Source organism: Haliotis rufescens, unplaced genomic scaffold, assembly GCF_023055435.1.
Source record: "Haliotis rufescens isolate VD_foot unplaced genomic scaffold, xgHalRufe1.0.p SCAF_31, whole genome shotgun sequence".
NCBI lineage: Eukaryota > Metazoa > Mollusca > Gastropoda > Lepetellida > Haliotidae > Haliotis > Haliotis rufescens.
This window is the reverse complement of record NW_025964013.1, coordinates 3440404-3462087: the sequence shown is the minus strand read 5'-3', so window position 1 is coordinate 3462087 and position 21684 is coordinate 3440404. Positions and strand designations below refer to the sequence as shown.

The 21684-nt window shown below is 41.7% G+C and overlaps 1 protein-coding gene across 4 annotated transcripts in view; it reads right to left on the bottom strand.

Annotated features, from left to right (window-relative positions):
- Positions 1 to 8406: 8406 nt before the first annotated feature.
- LOC124136742 overlaps positions 8407 to 21684 on the bottom strand; it is a 32985-nt gene continuing 19707 nt past the window's right edge. Inside the window, exons 10-16 of one of the 4 annotated variants that reach the window (XM_046502740.2) lie at positions 14978 to 15151; positions 14281 to 14343; positions 13802 to 13876; positions 12665 to 12688; positions 12402 to 12449; positions 11053 to 11134; positions 8407 to 10868 (exon numbers count right to left, since the gene is read on the bottom strand). In XM_046502740.2, coding sequence (XP_046358696.2) covers positions 10724 to 10868; positions 11053 to 11134; positions 12402 to 12449; positions 12665 to 12688; positions 13802 to 13876; positions 14281 to 14343; positions 14978 to 15151 — 611 coding nt within the window. In that variant the 3' untranslated portion in view covers positions 8407 to 10723. Of the gene's footprint in view, positions 10869 to 11052; positions 11144 to 12401; positions 12450 to 12664; positions 12689 to 13801; positions 13877 to 14280; positions 14344 to 14977; positions 15152 to 21684 lie in introns of all 4 variants that reach the window. The other 3 variants (XM_046502739.2, XM_046502741.2, XM_046502742.2) reach the window with 3 other exon arrangements.

Here is a 21684-nt window from a genome sequence, read left to right as displayed (position 1 = left end):
GGTCCAGACTCAATTATTTACAGACCGCCGTCATATAGCTGGAATATTGCTGAGTGCGGCGTTAAATAAGAAACAAACAAACAAACAAACAACATAGCATATGGTTAATGGATGATAAGGTATGAATAACAAACTAAACCACTAATAACCACACACATTATTTATGAGATTGACATTGTGCACAAGAGAACAGAATGAAACCATGGCGTTTCTTGCTCCCCAGCCGGACAAATACTGTGTCCTCAACACGATTCTGACATATCAAATATTTGAGGTTAGTGACTAATTAATGATAAAAACTGTTGCAGAATATACAAAACTTTATCTGAAAGAGAATGAAAAAGAAATATATAATAATAATCATCATCATCATCATCATCATCCTGTTTTGGTTTTCTTCTTTGATTTTCTATAGCAGATTGTTTTATGATGACACTGGGACTATGAACCACGTGGCAGTGATAACCGCAACCACAACAGAAAACGTATGTTGCTTGTGGTGTTATTATCCTGTTATTATTGAAACTGTACATAGTTTTAAAATGTATCGTTTTTATGTTTCCGCGGATTAAAAAAGTTACTCGTTGGCTACGAATCAATTTTAGAATGTCAGCTTATGACCCGAAATGTGAGTTCACCCGTCTGCTGAGGGCGACATGCAACGCCGGCACTTTAAGGATATCCTGCTGATGAGCTCCTTTCTGTCCTCACATATCTACACGAACGGGATATCCCAGAGTGATGTGTGATCCTGATATCGTAAACGGAGCTTCCTTGACATTGGTGTTTATTCTGCAGCAGTACTTTGTCATCAGCAGTATTTACCCCAGTATAGAGTTTGTATACAGATTTGAATAAATCTTCCGAAATGTTCATGTTGGTAATGTATTTTAAGCCACTATATATATTTATTCATATCAGGAATCGATGCACAGCAGCATTTTTTCCAGTTTGATTCTGTAAAAAAACTGCAACTGCTCACGGGTTTTCCAATAATTTCTGCAAATATTCTCCACATCTTAGGATAAATATGACTGAATAAAATTACATAGCGCATTTATAAAACAGCATTATTCACAGCCACAACTTCGCTTTCGAACTGTATCCGAAATAGATGGGCTCTGGGGGCCCAGTTGTGTAAGGCGTCACACAAAGCCTCAACAACGCACGCTGTCATGCCGTCAAATAACGGGAATACTGTTCACAGTGACGTTAATCGCAACATGCACGCTTTTCTTCAGTGTATATTAGGTTTGTTTTTTTTAGAAATATCTGGTATATATACAAACTTTACAAATTTATTTGGAGATGTACGGTGAGGTGCAATCCCTTGTTGTCACTGTTGATCAACTTTGTTCCACATATTACAACATGTTGGGAAATCTCCTTACCACGTACAGTAAACTACGGTTATAACGAACACGCTTATAACGAACTGACGGATATAACGAACAACTATTTTTTTGGTCCCGACTATTTGCTGTAGTTATGCTGTATATATGCTTATAATGAACTACGGTTAAAACGAACTAAAATCCGTAGTCCCTTTGAGTTCGTTATAACCGTACTTTACTGTACAGCTTAGTTTGAAGCACGATATTATAATGAAGCTTAAATGGGTGTGATTAGCCACGTTTGCGTGTACACTGTACAGAGGCGTTTACCAAAATAGTCTTTTACACCAGAGGACAAGGAATGCACAAAGCCTACATAACATCAAAACTTTACCTGATCAGTTATATGTATGATCAATAATATAATCAACATAAACATGTACATGTATGTAGCATGCTACAACAACACATGAGTCAACAGACACCACATACATATTATTTATGTTTAAAGTATGTCTGCAATAATTCCACATGTAATTATGATATTTTTCAGTGCATTTATTGGATGACAGATCCACAATTAAACGTGGCTTATAACTTTTCTACGCTCAATACCATGACAAGCGCGGTCTTAACAATATATATTACGTACCTGTTGTGACCCATGAGGACCCGGGTTAGAATACATCTTCAGCAACCCATGTTTGCCGTAAAAGGCGACTGTGCTTGTCGTATGATACGATTAACGGGATCGGGTGGTCAGGCCAGCTGACTTGATTGATGCATGTCATTGATCCCAAAATTTGCCTAGATCGATGCTCATGATGTCAATCACTGGATTGTCTGCTCCAGACTCGAATATTTACAGACCGCCGTCATATCGCCGAGTGCGGCGTTAAACAACAAACAAACAAACAGACATGGGTATATTTAATGGTCATCTCATTCGTCTGATTGTTTGACGCAACATTTGTTGCTATGAAATACCTCGACAAAGACTTACAAACAAGAATCATCAGAAGATGACAAATCCTCCGGCCCCTACAAATTCGAAAGAACAAATTATCTGCCTGTTAAGTGCACTTGATGAAGAATTTCTGTCTGTCAGTATACAAGAGTAGTTATTGAGCTATCAAAACAATTCCGTGGAATTGGGATTCGGAACTTTGTATTTCTATGTCAGGTACACCCCAACATGAACAGTCAAAGTCAAACTTGTTGCCGGGGAAACGGAAAAAAATATAAATTCTAACAATCCCTAAATAGCAAAAGGCACCAGATGACACACTGGTCATATGTGTGCATAGTTTCAAGGAAGAATACCTATTAGTTTTAAAGATGTAGTCAAAGTAAAACCTCTTGCCATGGAAACAGGAAAAACAATATCTAAATTCCCAAATAGCAAAAGGCACCACTTCAACCCCTGAATAATTCATGTTCCAAGTTTGATTTAACACTGTTGAACAGTTTTTTAGTGCCTACCTCCATTTCAGCAAAGTCTAACTTGTGTCCATGGATACACGGAAACATTCTTAAATAGCAAAAAAAATTTTTTGGAAAATTGCAAAATAGCAAAAGGCACCACTTTGGCGTGTGACTGATTCATCTTTCAAGTATCGATCAAACATACTGATAGAGATTACTACACGAGTGTCTGTCAGATACTATTGTTCTTACAACGAGTTGTTTCAAAACGTATCTAACGAGCGAATTAGATACGCTTTGTAACAACGAGTTGTAAGATCAATGATATCTGACAGGCACGAGTGCAGTAATCTGTTTCTTACCCACCCTAAAATCGCCACTTTTTAGCATCGAACCGATGAATTTTGTCTATTCTCATGATTGCAGTAGCGCATTAATACATAACACCACAGTCACAAGTGACGTCATCCTATGTGCTGCTTACTTCTCATAAATAATGTGACCCTACACAAAAGTTTTCCGTCATATCTGGATTATCAAGGCGATGATGAAAATGCAAAGTAGACAAAAACAAAGAACACGCTGGGTGCCAAGTTAAAAGTTTACACCTCAAAGAAATGACCAAATATGGACAACAATGTTTACTTCCGTATGACATCACTACCGGAGACCGACTTTTACAAAATGGCGTGTTCACTGACAACAGTACGTTGGATTTCCAGAGGAGGATTTTCGTTGATTGAGGGATCGTATACACATAAATGTTTCACGTAAGTAATCAGAAACATTCTGACAATCTGCGTACTGTTATTTGTTTACCATGTTTTCCAATGTAACAAAGAGAATTAGTCAGAAATGCAGATAACTACCGTCATCGTTGTGCGTGATTTAGCGTCAGTCATGGCGTCACACAGGACGGAAACTTTTACGGCTTCTGTTGAATTTACCACATCATTATAATGTATATATGTGTAATTCCATATTTAGTGCAACGATACTCTTCCCATGAATATTCTCAAACGCGTGATCGAGCCAATGTATGCAACAATTTGACGAAAGTAACTCTAAAAATGCTACAGTGTAAATTCTGAATTTTGCTGTGTTTACATTTCAGCAAGTACAGTTTTCCGAGCACAGTTTTCGTTTCCATACCTGGACTCCAATTTGTTTCGCATGATTTCATCTAGATAATTTGCATTGGTGACAAAGACCATTTATCCATTGTTTCGAAATTGTATGAGGAATTCAGGGATGCATGTATAGCAGCTGAGTTTGAAAAATACCTGATTGAATAGGCGTCTCATGGCCGGCATTTTGTAAACACAATCCAATCCAATATGGCGGAACGTATATACCAAAACATTCTAGACGATTCTAGGCTTATCAGCGACGTTTCAGAATTATCATTAGTGATTTGATACCCATGATCGCTAATATGCTATTTTTCTTCTTTAATTATTCGAGTAAATATCCGATATTTAGATTTCTAAACACACAATAAATATTTATATAACGCCGTGAATTGTGATTTGGCGAGGTTTACAATGTATCTAATTTTCAGAAGTCACTTTCAGTTATTTTGAATTGCCTAAAATGACAGTAAATGATAAACAGAAGGGGGAATTCAAAACTGTGCACATGAAGTGTATTAGTCTGCGTGATGTATTTTGAATTTTATTCCATTTCGAAGTGAGGGTTGAAGAGGAGGGACATATGTGTCGTTGTGGCATCCAGGGGGTTTACACTCTGAAAAAAACGATAATGTTGACATAACAACAGATAATGTAACTGATAATAATACCAAACAAACTCGCAGACGAGGACGAGTTTGTTTATTTTTATTATTAATTACACGGTCCCGTTGTTCACGACAGGCGTAGGTGAACATTCGACTGAAGCACGAGCAACATATGAATGACTTACACTCAGGAAAGTAGTCCGTCATCATCTGACCCCAGGTCATCACCATGGAGTAGCCAATCACGGGCCTGGAATTCGATCTCACACATATGTTTGATACCAGTTATCTCAAATGGGTTTCTCACCCACAGGTGTGTAAGAAAATGCTTTTTCGAATTCTGTCCCGGAAAAGGAAATGATTACGGATAGACAGATGGACAAAGAACGGACAGACAGACTGGCTGATCGCTATATCCCCCGCATTATACGCCGGGGGATAAAAATACAGTTTTACAAGACTTAGTGTCCCCAAAGGGCACAAATCTCCAACGATGAACGCGTGCTATACGTGCACCAGTATATCCCCAGAGGGACTGTGTGAGAAGCAAGTCTGTGGATACACAGACAGCAGAGCAGTACGAGTTATTCCCTCTTAAGTATGTCTCTACTCGATTGTCGCACCCGGGGGTCCACTTGACTGTAACCGTCCCTCGTATAGGAAACCCGTAGTTACATTTCGTAACATAGCCTCGTATAATACACGTCACAACTGAACCACATTGGTTGTCGCAGCTGTTTGGTATAGCATGTTTGAAAACAGGTCATTTACACTCTTCAATAAAAGGTGAGGTGAAATTGGGTTTAACGTCGCGTCCAAGATTATTGCACTTATATAGCGACGTGCATGCACGTGTATGTGTGTGTGTGGCTGCTTGTACTAGTCCTGACTGATGCCGATTTATAGTGCTAGCTCACTGAGATACCATGCCGCAGTTTAACATGAATACCCCACTCAGACACAGTATACTGACTCCGAGCCGACCATTCCTTGTTTTAGCCCCTTAATGCCGAGCGCCAGACAGGGTAACAACAAGTACAATCTTTTAACGTCTTTTTGTATGACGCGGCCCGGGATCGAACCCTGGACCTTCCGCTCTCCGGGCGGACGCTCTACCACTAGACCACGGAGGGGGTCTCTTCAATAAAAAGAAACGCACAGGTAGTATGTATTTAATTGAACCTGACTACACAAAGAATCCGGTATGTAGATTAGATATATGTTATTGGAAAATGTTGGTGGCCTGATATTCGACAAACGGTGCGTCAAAAGCAGCCATTTTCGATTTGCAATGTCTTAAACGGCATTGTTTTCACACTTGTTAAAACATGTCATGGACGAAAACAGTAAAGCAAAATGCACGTGTGAGTTATGGCATTCGTAAATCGTGGTAGTGGCAATAAAAAGCCAAGCATATAAGCCAATAATTTGTCATTCAATTGTTAACATTTTTCAAGTTCGAAAATGCCGAGACTCAGCGCTGCCCAAAGGAACATCGCCATAGGAAGTGAAGTGAAGTGAGTATGGTTTTACGCCGCTTTTAGCAATATTCCAGCAATATCACGGCGGGGGACACCACAAATGGGCTTCACACATTGTACCCATGTCGGGAATCGAACCCGGGTCTTCGGCGTGACGAGCGAACGCTTTAACCACTTGGCTACCCGACCGCCCCCATCGCCATAGGACGTATCCAAAGAGGGGAATCGCAGTATTCACGCCACTTCAACGTCCACCACAGCACCATTTGCCGCCTTTGTGGCCGACACACACAGTTAAATACACACCGTCCAAGAACCGGCCGGCCAAGAGTTACCACACCTGCACAGGATCGCTACATTCGACTGTTCCACCCACGTCATCGCAATGCAACAGCTACGGAGACTGCAGGACGCAACCTGGTTTGAGGAGGATATCGTACCAGACTGTCAGGAACCATCTTCGCGAGGGCAGAATCCGACCAAGAAGACAAGTTATCGTCCCTCTTTTGCAACAGTTCCATCGACAGCGACGCTTGCGTTGGCGCCATACCTTACAGCTTTGGGATTCGAGAAACTGGAGCTGCGTGTTGTTTGGCGATGAATCACGATTACTTCTTCGCCGCCGAGATCGAAGACAACGTGTTTATCTTCGTTGAAATGAGCGTTTTGCCCCACATTGTGTACGTGAATTCGACAATTGCGGTGGCGGTAGTGTCATGGTGTGGAGACCATATGGGAAATGTGACACAGCTTGTGTCACGGTAGACTATCTTCATAATGCCAATATCAACGCCTGCCCTGGCCGTCAAGATCACCAGATCTTAACCCAATCGAACACCTCTGTGATGAACTCGGTCGACGTGAACGTAAACGTCAGAGTACGCCGCAGAAACTCCCACAACTGGTCAACGCGTTACAAGCAGAATGGCGCAGAATTCCACAGGACAGAATTCGTACACTTATCAAGTCAGTGCCGAGGAGATGCAGAGCGGGGATTGCTGCCCGGGGCGGTCACACGAGATACTGAGTTCAGCGCAAACTTGTGGCCTTATGTGACATGATAATGAAGTTTTCAATGCCATTGTACAACGACAACATGTGACTATCGAGCTCCAAAATTTCATATTTGTATCTATGATATTTAATTATGAATATATCCACTTTATTAGGTACAGCAAATTTACTACAATTGTACCTGTGCGTTTCTTTTTTGCAGAGAGTATGTTGTCAAGAGACAAATATCTCTTAGTGTGTCATGTGACGGAGAGCACACACATTGCCATGTGACACAGATCCCTTTCATTTTCATGTGACAGAGATCCCTTTCACTGCCATGCGACAGAGATCCATTTCATTGTCATATGACAGATATCCATTTCATTGCTGTGTGATAGAGATCCCTTTCATTGTCATGTGAAATAGACCACTCACAGCTTCATGTGACAGAGATCCCTTTCATTTTCAGGAAACAGAGATCCATTTTATTGTCATGTGAGTTTGCTTTAAAGCCGCTTTGAACAATATTTCAGCTGTTAAACAGAGGAAGGCCAGATGTGATACAGGTACCACTTTGGTGAAACCCATTAGGACGTGTACTGTGCCGACAACCCTAGAAACATAAAAAGCCGAATTTTGGATTCGAACCAACGATCGTTGTGTTCAGACACGCCTAAGGATATGAACTCTGAATAGCGTATTGAGGCGCCAAAGACGATTCGCCTACCCGTGCCTTTAGTTTGTCTCCCTTACAGTGCCTGAATTATAATATATCCTCTCCCGCTTAGGGCTGTATGGTAGCCTGGGAAAACCTGGGTTCGATTCCCCACATGGGTAGAATGTGAAGCCCATTTCTGGTATTCCCCTTCGTGATTTTGCTGCAATATTGCACTCTCACTCACTCTCTCTCTGTGACCCTACTGTCACCCTAGTTGTTTGTTTCTATCAAAGTTAAATACTTTCAGAGACTAATCGTAGTCTACCCGTGCCTCCAATTAGGCAGGGATGTAGAGTGTGTTTGTGTGTGTGTGTTTTTTTGGTGGTGGTGGTGGTGGTGGGGGGGGGGGGGGGGGGGGGGGGGGGGGGAGGTGTGTGTTCTTTTCAGTGTGTATACCGCTTTCTTGTACTGATTTTAATCATTTACAAATGTAAGTACACCTTCAAGGACACATTTCTGCTGTTACATGATTTTACAATTTGACAATTTTGACACAAGCACACTTCAGCTCACAGTCCTTGATAAAATACTGAAACATTGATTTCGTCTGTAAAACCGAAACAAGGATGTTATATTGAAAAGCATTCACGGACATTCCACGTACACGACACATGTAGTGTATTATCGAAAGTATCACTTGGTCTACAACATATGACATAACATGGAAACCGTAAAACACAAAACTCAAAGTCCTGGTATGGGTACATGCTTTAATTCTTTGACACGAGATTAAATATATATTGGTTATTGTATAACATTAACATAGTGTTAATGTACAAACGGACGTAATTACAATTATTGATGATACAATGTACTACGTGCCTTCCTTGCACATGTAAACATGACCACTTGCTTGCTCTAATGCCTAGAAGGGATAATACCTGCATGGTCTAGTCAATAGAGTGCGTGCACGGAGACCGCGTGGTCGGTTATTCCATGCCATGGCCGCGTCATACCTAGAAAGCGACAAGTCTTAACAAACACACGCACGCACGCACGCACGCACGCACGCACGCACATGTGCATGCACGTCGCTATATAGTGAAACAATGTTAAACCCCATTTCAGCTCACTTAAACATAACATGAAAATTTTGACAAGCGCTGCCTTTGTGTTTGTCATTTTGCATGTTATCCTGGTGACAAAGCATACAGTTCTTTCTTGATGAGAGACGACTGTGCTTGTCTTAGGATGCGACTAACGGGATCGGGTGGTCAGGCTCGCTGACATAGTTGATTGCATGTCATCGTACCCCAACTGCGTAGATCGATTATCATGATGTCAATCACTCAATTGTCTGGTCCAGTCTCGGTTATTTACAGATCGCCGTCATATAACTGGCATATTGCTGAGTGCGGCGTTAAACAACAAACAAACAAAGGAAAGTTTTCTTTCGTGAAAGGAGGAAACACTGAAGACAATGGCCCGAGAAAGATTATAACATCACATCAAGATGATATCAAACAAACAAAGGAATGAATGTAAAGACGTATCTGGATATTAACACAATTTCACAATATTTTCACAACATATTTGACCGAAATAGTCAAAACAGTTGCAATACAACTTGCTGTGCTGAAATGCACGGGTTAAATATATCAATGGAAGTGCACAGGTGTACACGAATATGATGTATGTCTGATGATTCTACCAGACTTGTCAATTATCATCCGTTACTACTTGGTCTTAATACAGTCGAAAACACATAGAGTAAATTAGTTGCAAGTTGTCGATGTCGAATTGGAGCTCGCCTGGTCTTACTAATTGTTCTTTTACTTTATCATCCAAAACTGGGCCCCTAGGATATATCCTAGGGTTTGGTCAATCGATATCTACACTGTAATTGCCGCTGCAATGCAATTGCAACACAATGCTTTGCAGACCATTGTGACGTCATTGTTACCATGAAATCACAATCGGATGACATCACTAATGGCTCTGCCACTGAAGCTGTTAGCAGTACTTTTTACACTTAAGACACTTCTTATTACTGTCTAAAACTGTAAGAGTTGTAAGAATGATGTTTGGTGACCTTGTGTCTTTTGATATCAAATATATCAACACTCCGTCTTGTGACACAGATTACTCGTGTAGATATATTTGATATAATCTCGGGTGAAATTCTCCATATATTGCTATATATATTATGTTGTAAGACAGGGGCGCCCAACACTGGAGCCTGACACTGACGCCAAACACTGGCGCCCGACACTGACGCCCGACACTGACGCCCGACACTGGAGCCCGACCCTGACGCCCGACACTAACGCCCGACACTAACGCCCGACACTGACGCCCGACACTGACGCCCGACACTGACGCCCGACACTGGAGCCCGACACTGACGCCCGACACTGACGCTCGACACTGGAGCCCGACACTGACGCCCGACACTGACGCCCAACACTGGAGCCTGACACTAACGCCGAACACTGGCGCCCGACACTGACGCCCGACACTGGAGCCCGACACTGACGCCCGACACTGACGCCGAACACTGGCGCCCGACACTGACGCCAAACACTGACGCCAGACTGTGACGCCCAACACTGGAGCCCGACACTGACGCCAAACACTGGCGCCCGACACTGGAGCCCGACACTAACGCCCAACACTGGCGCCCGACACTGGAGCCCGACACTAACGCCCAACACTGGCGCCCGACACTGGAGCCCGACACTGACGCCCAACACTAACACCCAACACTGACGCCCAACACTGGCGCCCGACACTAACGCCCAACACTGGCGCCCGACACTGGAGCCTGACACTAACGCCCAACACTGGCGCCCGACACTGGAGCCCGACACTGGCGCCCGACTCTGACGCTCGACACTGGAGCCCGACACTAACGCCCAACACTAACACCTAACACTGGAGCCCGACACTAACGCCCAACACTAACACCCAACACTGGAGCCCGACACTTACGCCCAACACTAACACCTAACACTGACGCCCGACTCTGACGCCCATTGCAGTTTGTAGTTGCACTCGACGTCAACGCGTGTATGTGCAGCTAGTTTTTTGTTCATGTTTTGTTGAGGTTGATCACATGTTTGGCTAACATATCAGCTGCTTGGGTCGGTCCGTCCGCGGCTGGTCCAGGTTCCGGGTGATGCCGGTGATACAGGGCACTCTGAACTCTCACTGCATACTTGATCGGTTTCGTCACGCTGCGGCAGAGTAACAGAAACGTCGTGTCACACGTCATCAACATGTTGCATAATTACTAATGTAAAAAATACAACTTGTCAGTTGAAAGATCAGAATATCTTCATAATCCAGAAACATAATAATCTGCTTAAAAAATCAAATGGATTTGTGTATGTGTGATTCAGTAAGAAATGTCATCCGTACCACTTGAATAAGCAACATCCACCGAGAATGAAACCCAGCACCACCGCCACCGTGACGACCACGACGATGATGACGACAGTAGCTGAAATAGCTATATATTGTTATGTTTCAATGATCTCAAATAGTCTCCTGATCATGTTAGTATTCACTCACGTTGTTATTTACACCAAGTTTCAGTGTGTATTAATAATTCAGCTTTTAGGATATACTCATTCTAAGTGAGTGACTGAGTTAGGTTTAACGCCGCTTTTAACAGTATTCCAGTTATATCACGGCGTGCCAGCTTAATGTGGGAGGAAAGCCCGAAGTGATGCAGGTCTCAGACGTTCACCACTTCGGTGAAACCTACGAGCACGGGTATGGTTCTGACAAACCTAGAAACATAATCGGGTCCAACACATTCGAACCCACAATCATAGGCTTCTGGCGTACCCATGGGACGCAACTCCGCACAGCGAAACGCGGCGGCTTAGACGACTCGGCCACCCGTGCCCCCTCATTCGAAGTATGTAATCTATATATGCATACTGGTATCAGAATAAATGAATATACAACAAGACTGATATATTAGTTTGGGCATTACATGACGTAACAGTAAAGGTAATATACATGTATAGAGTCGTTATACATGATACATTGTCTTTGTGACAATGTCACCACAGGTATTGTGTGACTAAAAAACATACAAGATTACTCATCTTTACTAATAGCCACGTAGAAGACAGTTGTTCTCATAAGCTATGTCAGAGTATCAGTGTTTTCTATATGTGATACTGTGAAGCCATCATTGGCCTTGACTTGCCTTTGCATGTGTTTGTGACGGGTGCTACCGTTGGTGCTAACACCTGGTAACATCTCTATGTGATAGTGATTAATAAACACATGTTCATGATAAAGTCGGAATCGCACATTCGACTCTGCTTTTAGCAGATATTTCTATTAGATATGGGATGAGTTTTGTAGCTTTTATTTGGGGAAACAGTGGAATCATACAATCGCAATTAATAAACTTTCAAACCCTTCGATCGTGTGCTCACACATACTATACATCACAAGCACCGATTTGTACATTAATACCACAACAACCTGCCAAACGAGTCAGGTAAAAGGTTTGAATAAAAACAAATATCGTAAGTATATGAGTGAGTATGGTTTTACGCCGCTTTTAGCAATATTCCAGCAATAAAACAGCGGGGGACACCAGAAAAGGGCTTCACACATTGTATCCATGTCGGGAATCGAACCCGGGCTTTCGGCGTGACGAGCGAACGCTTTAACCACTAGGCTACCCGACCGCCAAGTCTACAGTTTGTACATTGTGACACGGGCAAATGTTTAATTATGCCTACCTGGTGAAGACATGTCCTTCTTGCATGGGATATACGTTTCGTTTATGCCTTTAACAAACAGGAAATAATAACCAAAAAAAAGCAAAGTAAATATGGTACACAAAAGGCTCCATCAGCTGACTGGCAAGATTATATATCACATATTTACAACGGAAGCTTTTGTTCATTATGAATTACTTTTTGTATATGAATAGCAGCTTAAACTGACTAACACATGGTGATCAGTTTATGAGGATATGCAACTCTTTTACGTCCATACTTACCGTTTCTGTGAAACACTTGACCAGCTGAAAATGCAGTGCAATGTGTTAATTGTTCTAAACCATAAGTTCGATGACGATGTTGTGCTCAATATAATCAGGGCATGTATGTACACGGTTCATTAAACCAAGGTACAGTTAATTAAACCACGGTACAGTTCATTAAACCAAGGTACAGTTCATTAAACCAAGGTACAGTTCATTAAACCACGGTACAGTTCATTAAACCATGGTACAGTTAATTAAACCACGGTACAGTTCATTAAACCAAGGTACAGTTCATTAAACCATGGTACAGTTCATTAAACCACGGTACAGTTCATGAAACCACGGTACAGTTCATTAAACCATGGTACAGTTCATGAAACCAAGGTACAGTTCATTAAACCATGGTACAGTTCATTCAACCACGGTACAGTTCATTAAACTATGGTACAGTTCATTAAACCATGGTACAGTTCATTAAACCACGGTACAGTTCATTCCCGTAGGAATACCGGGTTAGAATTCATCCCCAGCCAACAACGCACATCAGGCGAGGCGACCTACATGCTACACTGGGTGGTCAGGCTGGGTGGCCTAATTCATTGCGTTTAGACGTATCCCGATGGCACTGTGATCACAGTATCAATCACTGGTTCGTCTGGTCCGGACTTGAATATCTGCAGGTCGTGGACATATAACTGGAATATTGCTGAGTGTAACAAACGAACAAATCCAACGTGAATCGTCTGACAAGACGTTACTTGGAAACAGATGTAGAATAGATCCGATAAAAGGGGCAAATCTAGCGTGAATCAATAAATGAGAGCACACAGCATAAGGTACCCACTGAATGTTAACACAATTTCAAAGTCGATGTGAGTGAGGTTGAACCTTATTCCAGTCATATCACGTCGTGTCAGCTTAGTGTTGGAGGAAATCCCAAACTTACCACTATGGTGAAACCCACGAGTACGGACAAACCTAGAAGCACAACCGAGCCGGGATTCGCATCCACAGTCAAAGTTACACAAGGGACACAACTCTGCACGACGAATTGCGGAGCCACTCGTGCTCCCTCACAAACTTAACACACAATACTCTAAAGGATCAGTAGCAAACACAGTATATTTATCACTTTAAATAAAGTATACTTACTGCTTTTCATTCTGCAAACATAATGACGCAATTCCTTACAGGTGACTGCTGTGAAAGCGTTAACGCCTCTCGAACCTGTAAAAGCAAAACCAAAGGAGTTTTCTTGTCAATTTTCGTGTCCATTTCTCCTTATAGATACAATAGCTTCCATGTAAATCACGTGCATGTGTCAAATTTTATGTTTCGGGTGTTTACATGTATAATTCTAACCAGTAACCAGTAGTATTCTAGGCCACCGTTGGCAATCTTACAGCAACATCAAGGCGGTGACATCTGAAACGATCTTCGCGCAAGGATACCCACGTGTGGTATCAAACCCGGGGTCTAGTGCGTAGCGAGCGAAGGCCCCACAATAATTATGTATATAACTGACTGTTACAAGAACACTACTTGGCGTAGTATGGGATTACAGGTATATCAAAAGATACATAGTGCAACCATTGTATTTATATGTAAATGAACCAACCAAGGGTACATACCATTTCCCGCAGACTTGCAACATCCGTGTAAATTCCCGTAGATGTCACCTTCAGTGCAGGAACCTGCAGCATTGTAAAATAACCTGCAGCATTGTAAAAGAACCTGCAGCATTGTAAAAGAACCTGCAGCATTGTAAAAGAACCTGCAGCATTGTAAAAGAACCTGCAGCATTGTAAAAGAACTTGCAGCATTGTAAAATAACTCGCAGCATTGTAAAAGAACCCGCAGTATTGTAAAAGAACCCGCAGCATTGTAAAAGAGCCGCAGCATTGTAAAAGAGCCGCAGCATTGTAAAAGAGCCGCAGCATTGTAAAAAAAACCGCAGCTTGGGCTAATTACGGTAAGAGTTTACAACAGTTTCACGCGTGCCTCTCACGTTCAGATAAAAAAAAGGTAACAAAGCGTTAATATCAACGAATTGTGTAGCTTGAGAATTATTTCTTTTATTTATAATCTACCACAGCCAGCGTATCGTATTACGTCAAACTGTCATTAGTTTAGGTTTAACTCAAACCTTTTGTTATCCATATTTTTATTCAAACTTATGTTTTTGGCATATCTTGTTGTTTTAACAGTCGAGTATATTATTTGACAGCCTTATTTGTATTTATCATCAACGATACTATTTATCCAAAGCAGTAAACACATAAAAAATGAAGGATGTGATAATAAGAATTCTATCTCATCAGCATGTACCATTACTAAGCATCCATATATCTCCCAGGTCCTCTATCGCTGACTCCATGATACGGAGACCATAGACCATCCTCAAATCATCAATGGTGAACATGATTCCGCTTTTCTCCTCGCAGTGTTTCTTGGCCATGGCTGCGTTTGCAGGCAGGCAGGACCCATGGAAACTCGGCCTTTCTATAATAACACAATGGAAACACACGACTTTCAGACAGCGCTGAACAGCAGTTGATATTATAGGGATGCATAATACGGAACAGTTCGTGAGCTCGAAAAGTGCGTCTCATTATTACTACATCATGAAATATGCATTTCATGAACAACATAAAATATATGTCGCATTTTCGGTATATGGAATATTGTTGAGACAATAGGTTCAAGTCAATTGGTTCAGGTCAGTACAGCAGTGTAAGGCATGGGTACACAAGAACAGTTATTTGTTTCGCCACCATAAAACAAAAACAAGAAATACATATAATGCACATTGAAAATGTTCCACATCTATACTCTTCATGTCAGAATCATACACTGAGCTTGGCACACCCGGTCCCTGGTAAACACTTTCAGAATGTAATATGTGGCGAATATTTGAAAAATATCAAACAGATACTGATGTAATATTCTACATTTCCCCCCTTAAGAAAACCACAGTAAGAAAATAAATGTATTAACCTCAGTAGAATATCGTCTTCATTACGACATCACATTCGTGATAGTAGTGTTGATCACCCATACAGCCTTGTCATCAGTTGATCACCCATACAGCCTTGTCAGCAGTTGATCACCACTACAGTCTTGTCATCAGTTGATCATTTATACAGTCGTATTGTCAGTTGATTACCCATACAGCCTTGTCATCAGTTGATCACCGATACAGCCTTGTCATCAGTTGATCACCCATACAGTCTTATCGTCAGTTGATCACACATACAGCCTTGTCATCAGTGGATCACCTATAGAGTCATATCATCAGTTCACCTTAATACAGCCTAGCCATCAGTTGATCACACATACAGCCTTGTCATCAGTTGATCACCGATACAGCCTTGTCATCAGTTGATCACCCATACAGTCTTATCGTCAGTTGATCACCTATAGAGTCATATCATCAGTTCACCTTCATACAGCCAAGTCATCAGTTGATCACGCATACAGCCTTGTCATCAGTTGATCACCCATACAGTCTTGTCATCAGTGGATCACCCATACAGTCTTGTCATCAGTTGATAACCCATACAGTCTTATCATCAGTCGATCACCAATACAGTCGTACCATCAGTTGATCACCCACACAGTCTTGACATCAGTTGATCACCCATACAGCCTTGTCATCAGTTGATCACTCATACAGTCGTAACTTCAGTGGATCACCTATAGAGTCATATCATCAGTTCACCTTCATACAGCCAAGTCATCAGTTGATCAAGCATACAGCCTTGTCATCAGTTGATTACCCATACAGTCATATCATCAGTGGATCACCTATAGAGTCATATCATCAGTTCACCTTCATACAGCCAAGTCATCAGTTGATCACGCATACAGCCTTGTCATCAGTTGATCACCCATAACGTCGTATGATCAGTTGATCACCCATACAGTCATATCATCAGTGGATCACCTATAGAGTCATATCATCAGTTCACCTTCATACAGCCTAGTCATCAGTTGATCACCCATACAGCCTTGTCATCAGTTGATCACCATTACAGCCTTGTCATCAGTTGATCACCCATACAGCCTTGCCATCAGTTGATCACCCATACAGCCTTGTCATCAGTTGATCGCCCATACAGTCTTATCATCAGTCGATCACCCATACAGTCGTCTTGTCAGTTGGTCACTCATACAGCCTTATCATCAGATGATCACTCATACAGCCTTGTCATAAGTTGATCACCCATACAGCCTTGTCATCAGTTGATCACCCATACAGTCGTATCATCAGTTGATTACCCACACAGTCTTGTCATCAGCTGATCACCAATGCAGACGTATTATCAGATGATCACTCATACAGCCTTCTCATATGTGATCACTCATGCAGCCTTGTCAGTAGTTGATCACCCACATAGCCTTGTCATCAGTTGATCACCAATACAGTCGTATCATCAGATGTTCACTCATACAGCTTTGTCATCAGGTGATCACCCATACCGCCTTGTCATCAGTTGATCACCAATACAGTCGTATCATCAGTTGATCACCCATAAAGCCTTGTCATCAGTTGATCATTCATACAGCCTTGTCATCAGTTGATCACATACACAGCCTTGTCATCAGTGGATTACCCAGACAGCCTTGTCATCAGTTGATCACCCATACAGTGGTATCGTCAGTCGATTACCCATACAGCCTTGTCATCTGTTGATTACCCACACAGCCTTGTCAACATTTGATCACCCATACAGTCGTTTCCCCAGTTGATCACTCACACAGCCTTGCCATCATTTTATCGCCCATACAGTCGTATGATTAGTTGATCAACAATACACTCTTATCATCAGTTGATCACCCACATAGCCTTGCCGTCATTTGATCACCCATACAGTCGTATCATCAGTTGATTATCCATACAGCCTTGTCAGCAGCTGATCACCCATACAGTCGTATCCTCAGTTGATCACTCACACAGCCTTGCCATCATTTTATCGCCCATACAGTCGTATGATCATTTGATCAACAATACACTCTTATCATCAGTTGATCACCCATACAGCCTTGTCATCAGTTGATCACCCATACAGTCGTATCATCAGTTGATCACGCATACAGCCTGTCATCAGTTGATCACTCATACAGCCTGTCATCAGTTGATCACGCATACTGCCTTGCCGTCATATGATCACCCATACAGTCTTATCATCAGTTGATCACCCATACAGTCTTATCATCAGTTGATCGCCCATACAGTCGTATCATCAGTTGATCACCCATACAGTCTTATCATCAGTTGATCGCCCATACAGTCTTATCATCAGTTGATCACCCATACAGTCTTATCATCAGTTGATCGCCCATACAGTCGTATCATCAGTTGATCACCCATACAGCCTGTCATCAGTTGATCACGCATACTGCCTTGCCGTCATATGATCGCCCATACAGTCGTATCATCAGTTGATTATCCATACAGCCTTGTCAACAGCTGATCAGTGATGTTTACACAATAGCATTACGATCAGGACAGCACTGCATTACCGGCATACTGCAATCCGTTACTGTGTGTATCATGTCACCCAGCATCTACATATAGATTCAATCACAAATGATCTTTCCCTTTGAAATTGATTGACAAAACGGCTGACACGCGGAGGTGATATATGTTCTCTCACGTTGTTATCTCCTCTGTATCCATGACAACAAAATGACGGGAACTGACCATGCTGAGTAATATTTAGTTTAATTTGTAGAAAATAGGATCTGCATGTGTCAATCACTGTCAAACACTTCAGCTCCCTCTACATCGCAATATGTCATCGCACTACGGATACCTGCATCGCCCTATTTTGCAACACAATTCTCTTGCCACTACACAGCCGTAATCTAAATATAAGCATAACCACAATAGTCGTGTTGTATGTACACAACCTACCTGCCAGTTGCTGAGAACTATCCAGCATCATCAGTATCAACACAAAGCGTACAAGGGTAGCAGAGTGAACAGGAGACAGAACTGTGCCCACCATCCTCCATGTGCCGTGTACGTGCAAAAGTGTGTTTCCGTGTAAGAGAGGTGTAATGGTGACACGTCTTCCTGGTAGGGACACAGAATTGTTTCGAAATCTCCTATATTTACAATCAACGTCGTTTCGGTGTTTTTATCATGAGTGAAAGCTCTAGAGTGTAATCCAAATAAGTATGTCTCTATTTTTCCAGGATATAAATCAACCGGTGAATCTCTTTATCTATCTAGAAAGACTAATGTAAGCTGCACAGTACTATGAAGAGAAACGGGTATTTTGAGGAGAAATGAGTGTTATGACAGGAAACGATTATTATAAAGAGACTCGAGAGTTATGAAGTGAAACGGATTTGTTAAAGGGAAACGAGTGTTATGACGAGAAACGGATGTCATGAAGAGAAACGGTTGTTACGAAGAGAACTGTGTTTTATGAAGGACGGCGTACTATTCAAGGCACGTCCTACGTTTATTTATATGTATGACAACAATGTAGTCAATAAAGTAGGCGTTGCCAGTTTAAAGCATATTGTCGTGAGGAAATGTTTAAAGCATTAGTTTTCAGTTTCAAGTTAGGTATGTTTCCTCGAAAAGAAATGACCTATTTCATAGAAGTGTCTCAGACATTGCAACATTCCAACAAGCAACTCTTGCCACTTGCTCGTGAGAGATATGTTTGTTTAGTTGCCACGTGGTTTTATGACTACGAATGTACACACTTTCTGAAAGTGATTCCCATGCACTGCCCTATAAATGTTTCCTTACAGTCAATACAATGAAAATCAATGGTTCCTTACAGTCAATACACTGCCAAATCAATGGTTCCTTACAGTCAATACACCGCCAAATCAATGGTTCCTTATAGTCAAAACTCTGCTAAGTCAATGGTTCCTTACAATCAATACACTGCCAAATCAATGGTAACTTACGGTCAATACACTGCCAAATCAATGGTTCCTTACAGTCAATACACTGCCAAATCAATGGTTCCTTACAGTCAATACACTGCCAAATCAATGGTTCCTTACAATCAATACACTGCTAAATCAATGGTTCCTTACAGTCAATACACTGCCAAATCAATGGTTCCTTACAATCAATACACTGCCAAATCCATGGTTACTTACAATCAATACACTGCCAAATCAATGGTTCCTTACAGTCAATACACTGACAAATCAATGGTTCCTTATAGTCAATACAGTGTCCTGTAAATGTTTCTCCTTCCAATGAATGTTTCTTTAAATGGCTTCTCCTGTCTAAACACTACCCTTTAAATGGCTGATTACAGTCACCGCCCCGTCTTATAAATGGCTCATTCTGTAAATGTACCACCCTATACATGGCTCCTCGTGTCTTTGCACTGTTCTATAACTAGTTCGGTATAGCCAATGCACTGTCGTATAAATGGTTCCTTATAGTCAATACACTGCCAAATCAATAGTTCCTTACAGTCAATATACTGCTAAATCAATAGTTCCTTACAAGCAATACACTGCCAAATCAATGGTTCCTTACAGTCAATACACTGCCAAGTCAATGGTTCCTTAGAGTCAATACACCGCCAAATCAATGGTTCCTTACAGTCAAAACTCTGCTAACCCAGTGGTTCCTTACAATCAATACACTGCCAAATCAATGGTAACTTACGGTCAATACACTGCCAAATCAATGGTTCCTTACAGTCAATACACTGCCAAATCAATGGTCCCCTACAGTCAATACACTGCCAAATCAATGGTTCCTTACAATCAATACACTGCCAAATCAATGGTTCCTTACAGTCAATACACCGCCAAATCAATGGTTCCTTACAGTCAAAACTCTGCTAAGTCAATGGTTCCTTACAATCAATACACTGCCAAATCAATGGTAACTTACGGTCAATACACTGCCAAATCAATGGTTCCTTACAGTCAATACACTGCCAAATCAATGGTCCCCTACAGTCAATACACTGCCAAATCAATGGTTCCTTACAATCAATACACTGCTAAATCAATGGTTCCTTTTAGTCAATACACTGCCAAATCAATGGTTCCTTACAATCAATACACTGCCAAATCCATGGTTACTTACAATCAATACACTGCCAAATCAATGGTTCCTTACAGTCAATACACTGCCAAATCAATGGTTCCTTATAGTCAATACAGTGTCCTGTAAATGTTTCTCCTTCCAATGAATGTTTCTTTAAATGGCTTCTCCTGTCTAAACACTACCCTTTAAATGGCTGATTACAGTCACCGCCCCGTCTTATAAATGGCTCATTCTGTAAATGTACCACCCTAAACATGGCTCCTCGTGTCTATGCACTGTTCTATAACTAGTTCGGTATACATAGTCGTATGAATGGTTCCTTACAGTCAATACACTGCCAAATCAATGGTTCCTTACAGTCAATACACTGTCGTATAAATGGTTCCTTACAGTCAATACACTGCAAAATCAATGGTTCCTTACAGCCAATGCACTGTCGTATAAATGGTTCCTTAGAGTCAATACACTGCCAAGTCAATGGTTCCTTACAGTCAATACACTGCCAAATCAATGATTCCTTACAGTCAATACACTGCCAAATCAATGGTTCCTTACAGTCAATACACTGCCAAATCAATGGTTCCTTATAGTCAATACAGTGTCCTGTAAATGTTCCTCCTTCCCGTGAAGATTCCGGGATAGAATAGGTCTTCAGCAACCCATGCTTGCCGTAAAAGGCGACTATGCTTGTCGTAAAAGGCGACTAACGGGATCGGGTGGTCAGGCTCGCTGACTTGGTTGATGCATGCCATCAATCCCGATTGCGTGCATCGATGCTCGTGATATTAATCACTGGATTGTCTGGTCCAGACTCGATTATTTACAGACCGCCGTCATATAGCTGGAATATTGCTGAGTGCGGCGTTAAACAACAAACCAACCAAACCAACCAATCCTCCTTCCAATGAATCTTTCTTCAAATGGCTAATTATAGTCACTGTCCTGTCATATAAATGGCTCCTCATGTCTATGCGATGTCCTATAGATG